The sequence below is a fragment of the Argiope bruennichi genome, chromosome 10 (assembly GCF_947563725.1).
Source record: "Argiope bruennichi chromosome 10, qqArgBrue1.1, whole genome shotgun sequence".
NCBI lineage: Eukaryota > Metazoa > Arthropoda > Arachnida > Araneae > Araneidae > Argiope > Argiope bruennichi.
In genome coordinates, this window is record NC_079160.1 from 90,283,722 (window position 1) to 90,295,563 (window position 11,842).

Sequence of the window (11,842 nt, forward strand, 5' to 3'; positions counted from 1 at the left end):
CGTGTTACATGCCATATAATTTATTAGTAAGATTTATATACACAATAAACAGAATAGGTATAAAGCTACAATAATAAGATATTTTAATGTCTTAATTAATATTTTATCACTTTCAAGAAAGAACCATGGACATCAGGTTTTAAAAAAAAGAGATTTAATTAAAAAATTTTAAAAAATGCAATCAACATTCCTTGCAAATCAATTGGTCGCTAGAAGTAGCTAAATACAATAATTATATTAACAAATTTGAAATATTTAATTAAATAACTGCTACAAAATAGAAAACGTGAATGCGTTAATCATTAAAAGATTTAATTAATTAAAATTCTTTAAGTACGCCATACAAAATACTTTTCCATTACATTAAAAAATATTGTATCTACTTTTTTTTTTTTTAAGTAGAATTCATTTGCACCATAATAGAAACAGAAATAATTTCAAACATGACAAAAAAAAATCAAGAACACATATATAGAAACAATAATATTTTAATAAAGATTTCCTGGTTTTGACATAATAATACTGAATACAAAGAGTTTTACTCAATATTCTTTAACTTCTTTTAATATTCACAATTTGTTACGCTTATGCAGCATATAAATACAGTTTGAAACACTTTTTTTTTTTTTTTTTTACTATTTTATTTTGTTGAATTCAAGAGAGTAATTTTGGAATGAAGATTTGCATTAAAACTATGTAATTCATATGCGGCTGCAAGAACCAAAGTTATCCGTATGCTTAAAATATTCTTTGTGCACTAATATCCGTGTATGAAAATAGAAATCATCATTTGTGGAATGAAGACAAAAATCGACTCCACATGATTACTTTGAGATGATAAGCAATTATAACATTTCAATCTACAACACAGACAAATTCATGTGGAGTGATATGTCATCGTCATTCATTAACTGCACTGAATCGGGAAATGTCCAATAAGAGAGTGTCTTCCTTAATATCAGCAAATTTATAATAGGTTGCCTCATTTATATTTTATATTCTTTTAATATGCATGCAATCATATCGCTAAATTAAAACAATCGCCAAACGCATTCATTCCTATCCTGTCTTAAAATATTTGTAAATGAAAAAAAAAAGTTAATAGAAATTTTTCAACATTATTCTACAAAGTAAAAAACATTCTACATCTCAATGGCTTTCAAATGAGGAACAATTCAAACAATGATAGTTTTTACGGATGAAGAAATATATCAAAATTCACATTGATTAATAAAATAGAACTATGATAAAGCATTTCTGAAATGCTCATCTTAAAAGAAGTTGCTTCTAAAACTTAAATCCATCAAATTTAAATAAGATCTTTGGAACAAACTGCATTATTTGATGTTGCCTGGAATGCAGAAAAAAAAATGTAGATACAAACAGAGTATGACTGAAATATTCTATCTCTCAGTATCAATGCTATAATTGAAATTTAGTATTTTATTCCAATATATGTTAACTTGTTTTTGTTATCAATCAAAATAAGATAAAATTCTCTTTTAAATCCAAATCATATGAAGTTGGAAGGCATGAAGTGAATTAAAATAATATTTTTTTCCCATCCTAATGAGTGAAAAAGAACTGTGTTGAATTTTCAACAATGATATAAAATTATTGAAAGCCTTTAAGAATTTTGTTCAGAAATAAGATATATCGTATGCACGAGAAGGTTAATGCAAAATTAAATGATCTTCAAAAAAAAAAAAATTAACACAGTAGGAATATTCTTGTCTCATTGGAATGTTTATAATCATTTCTATGTAAAAAAAAAATATATACTTTTATCAAGGCTATTATCAAATTAATGATTATTTTTAGTTCTACCTTTTTTTAAGTAACTTTTTTCAGAAAATTATTTTTTTTATATACAGGTTGAAATTTTACATTCATGTTTTATCATTTGTATGAATTTGATAATGCTCATTTAAATGATCTTTACGAGAAAATGTTTTTTTGCAAATATCACAAGAAAAAGGTGTTTCACATGTATGAGATCGTTTATGCTCTTTTAAATTATCTTTCCGAGAAAACTCTTTATTGCATAAATCACAGGAATATGACTTTATATTTGTATGAGTAAGATAATGCCTTTTTAAAGGACTTTTCAGGGAAAATTTTTTCCCGCATATAGGACAAGAATATAATTTTTCATTTGTATGTGTTTGATAATGCTGATTTAAATTACATTTATAAGTAAACGCTTTATTGCATATTTCACAAGAATAATGTCTTTCATTAGTATGTATTAAATAATGTCTATCTAAATGGCTTTTGGTAGCAAATACCTTACCACAGACGTTGCATGTGAAACATTTGTTGTCCATAAACTGTAGAATTTGGGCATCTGTATTAACACCAAATGCTATAAGAGACAATTTATCAACCGTTCGTTTTTTCTTTGTCTTAGAACGAGTCTCTTCCTTTTTATGTGTTCCATAGTGCCTATTTAAATTAGATTTTTGAGAAAATTTTCTTTTGCATACATTACAGGAGAAAGGTTTTTCATATGTATGAGTGCGAAAATGATCTTCTAAATTGCATTTTTGAGAAAACACTTTGTTGCATACCTCACAAAAATAGGGTTTTTCATTTGTATGTGTACGAAAATGTCTCTTTAGAGCAAATGTTTGAGAGAATTCTTTATTGCACACATCACAAGAATAAGGTTTTTCATTCGTATGAGTTCGATAATGCTGATTTAAATTACTCTTCTGAGAAAACTTTTTATTGCATACTTCACAAGTATGAGGTTTTTCATTTGTATGAGTAAGATAATGTCTATCTAAGTGACTTTTGCCAGAAAAACCTTTGCCGCAGATATCACATGTGAAACATTTGTTGCCCACATACTGAGGAATTTGAACATTTGTAAGAGTTGTTGTTTGGACTTCAAGTGCTTCAAAAGATAATTCATCAACAACATGATCTTCATTTGTCTTCTTAGACGTTTCCATCACCTATGTTCCAAAAAGAGCTAAAGTTATATCATTGATAATTTTCCATTATTCTGTTTTTCATCTGTATCGAATCGGCTTTTGTCTTTTGCCTGGCCATACGTAGAAGTCATCTGAAAAAGAAAATGTATTTTCTCTATTACCTTGCATCTCCATACATTCTATCATACTTGAGAAATGAATTATTTAACTGACAAAAAGGATTTTGGTTTATATTTGAAAATCAAAGGAATAAATTTTGAAACCTTTAAATTCATGCGAGATACACTTCAAAGGTCTACATTTTGCAAATATTATTCGCCAATGCCATGCAAAACATTCGTGGCCTTACCCAAAATCCTTGATTTTATGCGTGGAGAATGGGAGGAGAGTGGAGAGTATGCGAGAAAGTTTCAAGGAAACCTTCCCGCTGATTTTCTTTATCTCAGTGAAATCAGCAAATACATCGTTCCCAATCAATTTAAAAATTGGCAACTAAAAATTAGTATCGGTCTTTCTTATAATAACTGTTTAAAATTATGGACTCAGAAAAATGAATAACGTGTGTGTGTGTAGCAAACTTAATTCTTGCAAAAAATATACACGAAATAAAAATATTTTTTAACGATAGTCGGGAAAATTCAAAGTAAATAATACAAAAACATTAATATTACTATACACATTCTTACATGATAATATACTCTTTAATAATCGAGTTATTTCCTAGCATAAGACTGCAGAACTTGGTCATGGCCACGAAGGCTTCAAGAGCTCAGATTTTTATTTTCAGAGTTCCACACAAGGGAGTTGGCTACGTTGTAGTCTGCAGTAAAAAAAAAAAAAAGCATTAGTGCATTAAAAGCGCGCTATTAGTGAATAATTGATCTTTGGTGCGAATCTAGAATTTTCACGAAATCTACCATGCGATCTTTAGCGATTAATTACAGGAATGCCGTTAATGAACAAGTATCTGAACATTTGAATATGTATTTTAGATGTTTTTCAATCCGCTTGATTGAAACCAAAATTTAATGTGGAACTACAAACAATTGTACTCACAAGATTACATACTAAATATCATTTATTTAAATCACTGTTTTAAGTTATCGCATTTACATGTATAAGAAAATATAGACCGAAAGACGGTTGATGGATTTGGTTCAAAACTACATACAATTTACACTATAGATTCTAAATCTGTGGAAAATTTTTATCTGCATAACTCTACGTTTTGCAGTAATCGTCTTTATTTGTACTCGGACAGCTGGACAGAGAGACTTCCACTGATTGGATTTCACTCAAAATTCGACATAAAGTCGGCGTTAAGACCACATACTAAATTTCATCCATTTAGTTCAAAGCGTTTTTAAATCACCATGTTCACAAATAAACATATTTCCGTTTTTATTTTTTTATTTTTAAAGGGAGGTTTGAAAAGCAATGTTTTGTCAAAATATCAAGTTCTAATTCTTTGACGAATACAATATTTTCTTTCCTTGTATATTCCATGCACGAGAAAGTAACAAAGATCGGAAAATTCTACTGAAACAACTGGAAATACAGCGGATTCCACGCACCAGTGATTGTAAATCATCATCAAAATCAGTTATGATATGAATTCCTTTTATTATAATTTTCAGAAATGCAAAAATTAAAAATACACATTTTCTGTCTCTTTCTATTTACTCATATATATATATATATATATAACATGATGTCTGCGCCAATCTGAGTGTTTTTGACACAAATTTATAATAATTTCACTTTGCCCACTCATGGTAAAATCTGGCAGATGTGTCTCTGAGGCAAGAGGAAGGTCACAATCAATACTTCAAAATCCAAAATTTTAATTAAAATTTCAATTAAAAGTATTCTACCACATTTTATAAAAATATATTATGCCATCAAAAGATTTGATTTTTAGGAACACTAATTTCATTTCGAATGAATTTTTTCCTCTAGCTCTAATGAATTTTTCAAAATGTATTTTATACACAAAGTGTAATTGTGTCTGTACGTGTGCATGCGTGTAAAGATATTTTTAGTATAATTTTATAATTTACATCTTAATTAATTCCCTAATTCTGATCTTAAATTAACCCATGTTAACTTCATTATAAAGTGTTATCTTATTTCCTGATCCAATTGCCATTTTTTTAAATTTAATTCTAACACGCGCTTAATAAAACTGCTGATTCCATCGCTCCCATGCCAGGAAAGGAAGGATAAAAATCCCTAGTATTCTTACATACTTTTAAAATATTCCTAAGATTCCTTTGCCTAAATCGACATGTTTAAAAGAAATCAATATCAGATTCTCTAATCCAAGTCACTAAAGGGAAGAATTTCTGGCACTTTGCTATTATATAGCGATGGTTAAGAGTCGTTATCGTTTCCCTCCTGTACCAGTTATTACAAAATATGGATTCCGTGATGAAATAATTTGAAGCTCAAATTTCAAAAGTGTTTCATATATATATATATATGTAACATATTTTGGTTGAAGCAGAATGTAGGTTTGAAGACATAGACGAGACGTTGCATTTCTAACTACGTTTTATTCTCTCTTTAATATCCATCTCGGATAAGATATTTATTTACAAGCAGACGCAGCGCGACACAAAAGCAGAAGTAAGAAAAAAGGGCCGAACAAATGATCACTAGTCTTACATAAGATGGAATTTCCGGCCACGCGCCAATTCAATACATGTGTTGACCTTTGATACCTTGGCAAGGGCACCGAAAGGACCATTTTCATTTGATACGTAGTACTGATGGCGCATTATTTTTTACAAAGGAATTAATTAAACCGAAAGTGGAATTAGATCAAGAAATAAGAGAATATTTTGCTATGGGCTAAATTAAGATAAAGTTTTGGAAATTAATTTGGATTAAATTAAGAGTTTAAAATATCATTATATATATAACACTGTGCTGTATTTTCGACACACGACTTCAAAATCATACTTTTTAAATTATAAATATTTAAATATCTTTTTTCCATTAAAAATTACAACCATATATTGTTTTATTAATGTTAGATTTAACTTAGCAAGAATCAAGATCTGAAATCCAAATTGAGACACTGAGTGGAAATTTTATCTACATTACTCATTTCAAATTGTTTTGGATATTGTTGGTTTGGTTATTGCTTTGATTCATTGTTAATTTAAAAACTAATTCTTTGTAATATTCTTTTTCAAAGTGTATCAATGAAAATTTAATATCATATCATACAAAATTTAACTTATTTAATCAACGTAAAGAAATTATTGGTCTGAATCTTTAATTTTTAAAAATAAGTCTTTTGAATTTAAATTTGAATGATATCTTATCATAGCTTAATTACAAAATGACTATTATATGAAATAATATAACGACTATTGTAAACAGCTTATTAATTTTTACTTTATCAATTTCACTGAACCATTTCTATTTATAAGAAGGATAAACCAAACAAAAACTGAAGATAGCTAGTTGTATATAAAACAGAAATCAGAGTAAAAATTTTATCACATATTGAAAAAAATAAATGGAATATTTCTGAAAATAACCAAACTAAGACAAATAGATATTCAAATTCATTATACAATTTGTGTCTCAAGAGATTTAATTTTTAAAAATGCTGCACCTGTTTTAATCAAGTAGCATTTTTTAAAAAGATTTCTTGAATAAAAGTAAGTAATGAATTACTTCAACCAGCAACTTAATTCCTAATATTATCTAACATTTAAGCATTAAATATATGGTGCATATGATCAATGAATCTATAACAACACTTCAATATAAAGAGCAAAGAAATGGAAACAACAATAATAATAAGAGATCTAAAGAATTAATATTTTTAAATAAAAATTATTAACAAAATTACACTCAGAAATCCTATAAAGGTTTAAAAAGTGATGAAATAAGATATTCCAGTTCTTTATGTATTTCTGAAAGTAAAACAAATAGAATATTTTCAAATAATAATTAATTAATGTTATACTTAAAAATAGATTGATATCTTTTTTTTACAACTTAATTCATTTATAGATGCAGATTTTTCTATAGTTAAAATTATTTTTCCAATATAGAATATAAATACCTAATTATTTATGGTTATTTCATATCTATTAATCTGCTTTTTACAGGATAAAATAAATGTAAAAGAAAATTCTTTTAATTATATATATATATATATATATATATATATATATATATATATAATTAAAAGAATTTTCTTTTACATTTATATATATATATAATAAATTATTCTATTTACAATTTATTAAAAAATAATAAATGAAATGTATGTATTTTCGAACGTTTAACTAATTTTCACTACTTTCCTACTTTGATGTCATTTTATATGAAAATAAAGACATTTAAATAAAAAAAAAGTGAGAGAGAGAGGGAAATTCTATAAGCACTGTAGGTGCTATGATTACAGGAAAAAAAAACCATCTTGGTAATTCTTTATAAATTACATAACAGTTAATTTGGACCATTTCTCAAAGAGAATGAACAATAGATATTTAATAATAAAATATTAAAAAAAATTTAATTTTGTAGTAAAAATAAATTTTAGACTTTAAATGCAAAAATATAATTTTATAAAATTTTTAAAAATATGTACTGCATCCACACTGAGTAACAAGAATATACATTTCTTGACAATAGTTCAAATTATTGACCTGCATGTCAGAATAAAATTAATAAAACAGACATTAAACAGATTTCAGACCGTTTCTCTATTATGAACAAATCAAAAGTAAAGTTTCTATTTTTTTAAAAATGAATAATTAAAAATATTTACTAAATAAATAAAATCAGAATGAATTTTAAATCAGATAGATTTAGAAATCAGTCTAAATTCTAGCATATGAACCAAACGTTATTCAAAAATGTATCAGATGCATTACAAATTAATATGCCTTCAATATTCTCAGAATAAAACATTTTCCATGAAAAAGGGGAATAAAACATAAAACTGAATATTATTTTCAGTAGCTACACTATTTTATTGAATCTGATATTAAATATAACAAAATCAAAATCTAATAAAAGCTTCTTTTTAAAAGAAAAATAATGGTGATATTTTAATTTTAAAAAATTAAAAAATAAAGCAAATGAATTTCAATGCTGGATTACATGTGGCATATGTACAATCCAATTAAGATTAAATTGCAACATGTTAAAGATTATGCATTTACAGATGATTAAATTTATTAACTTAAAAAGTTTATTAAATTTGAAAGTGTTATTTAAGTAACTGTTATTAACTGTTATTTACTTTATCATAACTCTAACTATAAAAACTCACCTAATCTTCAATTTTTTATAAACAAAATAAGTGTAAAATATATACAAAGGTATTAAAAATGATAATAAGTTTAATCGTGATAATATACATTTGTAATAATGAATTGTTAAGTAGAATTAAAAGTTTTATTAATTAAAAATAATTGATAAATCATAATACAAGTAGTAAATTCCCTAAAACAGATGAAGAAAAAAGGTAATGAAGTTGATATAACTATGTTATCATTATTTGAAATATGACAAGTTCTCGAATAAGTAATTTAAAAATATATACCTGCATGGTTGGTATTAGTAGAATGAAAGGGTAATTTGAGAAATCATATTTTACAGATATTAAAAGTTTTGTGTCTCATAAAAAAACATAAACAGTAAAGTATTCCATTTGAATGAAATTTTCCTTTATATCTTATAGATCTCGATAAATAGGACAAACAAAGATAATTTACTTATAGTACTAATGAAACATTTAAACAAGCAAATACACAATAACTTTTTTTTTTAAAAAATCTAAGTGATATTTTTCCCATGTGATGTCTAATAAAAAATCAACTAAATCTAAAATACAATTAAAACTAACAAAAGCAAGATAAAATAGAATAATTTACCTTTTTTTACTGGCTAAAAGCTTTCATTGAGCAATATAAAAATTTATGTTTCTTAAATGAAACATAAATTATTAATTTTGAAAAATTTCGTAACGACTGCAAGGTTGTGTTGTATTTTGGTGACTTGTGCTTGCTTTCAACCACTTAGTCTTTCATCGAGGAAATAATGTAGATACAAATGTAGATGCTTTTACGATCACAATAACTGTCCGTCATGAATATTTGTTTACATCTTCAATGCGAACGCGTTCACTCAAATCTGCGTGAATATTCGAACAGTGGAAGGACTCGGATCTTTAAAAATAAAAACAAATCAAAACCTGTTGAAATAAATTTATCTTCTATAAATATAAAAAATATATATAAAATCTATAAATAATAAAAAAATTACATGCATTTTTCTATCTGTTCCAAGAACTGCCATACACAGATGAACGGCACAACAGGAAATTTTCATTTGTTATTTTAAAATATATTTCTAAAATCAACCACATTATTGTCATTCTATTTCTGTCAACAAACGGTGAGACTGAATAATAAAAATAAAGAAAATGTTTTTATTTCCACGACTAAAAAGAAAAAAAATACTTTAGATACATGCAATGAAACTAAGGATTTCAATGAATCTCAACAAAAAGCGAAAATTTTACGTAGATATAGATCAAATTAGTAACATTGGGGAAACTATATTGTTTTAATCAACTCAGTTCTGCACTGAAAAACAGACGTAACTTTAAATTCACAAATATCATTTTCTTAAACTCTTCGATGTTTCCTTTCAAGATAGTGAGTTAAGGGCAACTTTCTTTTGCAACGTATTTAGAAACTGTTGATACAGAAATAAGCGTTCGAAAAAACTTGAAATCTAATGATGGTATATTATAGGGATGACGAATATTTTCAGAACAGTTATTATGTAACCAATATCAAAAAGTCACAAATACAAGTGATCAATACTTTTCAAAAAGGGGTGTGATTCAAATTCTTGATACGATCTTACTGATGATATTTCGATTACAGGTTTTGGATCACGATAGAAAGTAACAATCGATACGATATCACTGAAATTTGCCGGAGCGGTGACTTCACTGCAAAGTAACAATCGATACAATCTGTCCAATAGAAGCTGTCGAAAGAAATCTGTGATTGGATTGAAAAGTGAACGGACCGGTTATTGGAATTATCGTATCGTATCATTGAATTGCATATCACTGAAATTTACCGGAGCGGTGATTTCACCGGAAAGTGCGAGGCTTCACTGGAAAGTACGAAGTCACCGCTCCACTTTACGGGAGTGACCGATATTCGTATTTGATGATGCAATATTCCATACATATCATTTTTAATTGCTCGCGACATGATTGACTTTGATTACATGTACTCTGTTTACTGCTGGCGCCATCAATTGGTAGAATATAGGACTAAAGTAAACATTTTAAAGAAATGACATATATTTTTAACTCATCTTTTCCAGAAAATGGTTCACTCTAATAAATAAATTAAATAAATAGTTTTGAGAAAAAAAATAAAATTTAAGAAGTAAGCTGAAACAGATAAATTAATTCAATCACACGTTACTTAAATTAGTAAATTAAGTATTGATTACAATTAATAAATTCTATATTTAATATTAAGTAATATTTTTAATTAATAATATGATTGAAATAACAGATATTTAGAACGCACATTTAAAAATAACAATAGCAATATTATTTGTTATTCAAAAAATCGTGGATTATGCATCTCTAGTATATTAAAAGGATTACATAAAATTTTGGTAGCAACTCGAAGATTATAAGGAAGGGTTTATCAATGATATACGACTACCAAGAGGTAAAGAAAAGCAGAGGGAGACAAACGGCAGAAACAGGGGATGAAGTGAATGGGGGAAAAAAAAGAAAGAAAGAAAAGACGTAAAAAAAAGAAAAATGAAAGAGAACTATAAGTAACTAAATAAATGCCGATTTCGAGAAAATAAAGCCAATGGTAGCCAGTCTGTATTTAAAAAAATGTGAGAAAAAAGAAAGCAAAATAGAAGCCACAAAATAACAGACGAGAGAAAAAGAAAGAAAAAAAAATATCAAGAAAACTAATTTAGCCTCAGATATGGGGAAACAGTTGAGTGAGCAGAAAACTTCGAATGCTTGTCGAGACATCCTCAAATTCAATGAAAGAAAAATAGCCTTTTCTTTCCATCTATTACTTAGCGAATTCTCATACATTTAAAGGCAAATTACTCTTCAACTTCAATCTGTATTTGTTTTCTTACATTTTGATTTCTTTTTCCACATTATTTTTTTTTATCATTTCTCAAAGTGAAAAAAAAAAATAACTGAATAAGATCAAAAAAGGAAAAACAAAATTATAAAATAACAAAATGAAGTGAGGATTAGGCACTCGTCCATTAACTCTCTCAAAATCAATACTGAAAGACCCGGAACACCCGATCAACGAAACTACAGAAGGGACAGAGATACGTGGATATTTCTGCAATAGTTCCACTTGTGATGAAAGCTTATCAGCCAGTTAAGAGCTACGCTACAAGAGCAATTGTTTTTGTATTGTAGTCTTGTTACAGGGCTGCGAACCACAAGGTCCCAGGTTCTATCCTCACTCATCACAATTCGCTACACACTCCATTCGGTAAGTGTCATTGATTAAATTCACATTGCACGTGCTTTGTTCGTTATAGATCACCACTTGCTTAGAGGGACTTGGGAAACAGGCAAAGAACTTTCAAAGGATGCCCTCAAGTATACAATAGTTATCAGGTGAAAGAAGTCCTCTTTTGTACATCAAACGTTAAAGAACATTTTTGTCAGTGCGAGTTTTGAAGGTCAATGAATTTATATATATTTATATATATATACCCAAGCAGCAATTGAAGTCGCTAAACGATTGGCCAAGCATCGCAGCCATCTGATATACGCCGCCCGTATTTTGCCAATGTCACCTTTGCATTGGCGCGACATCGGATTTTGACCATATTTTTTTCTG

The 11,842-nt window shown here is 27.4% G+C and overlaps 1 protein-coding gene across 1 annotated transcript; it reads right to left on the reverse strand.

The window, feature by feature from the left end:
- Positions 1-508: 508 nt before the first annotated feature.
- On the reverse strand, positions 509-9,066 carry LOC129987425 (zinc finger protein 235-like). The gene is made up of 2 exons (XM_056095404.1): positions 8,846-9,066; positions 509-3,070 (listed from the first exon to the last, which is right to left on the reverse strand). Exon 2 carries the CDS (start codon positions 2,955-2,957, stop codon positions 1,890-1,892), a length of 1,068 nt encoding a protein of 355 aa, XP_055951379.1. The 5' UTR covers positions 2,958-3,070; positions 8,846-9,066; the 3' UTR covers positions 509-1,889.
- Positions 9,067-11,842: the final 2,776 nt, after the last annotated feature.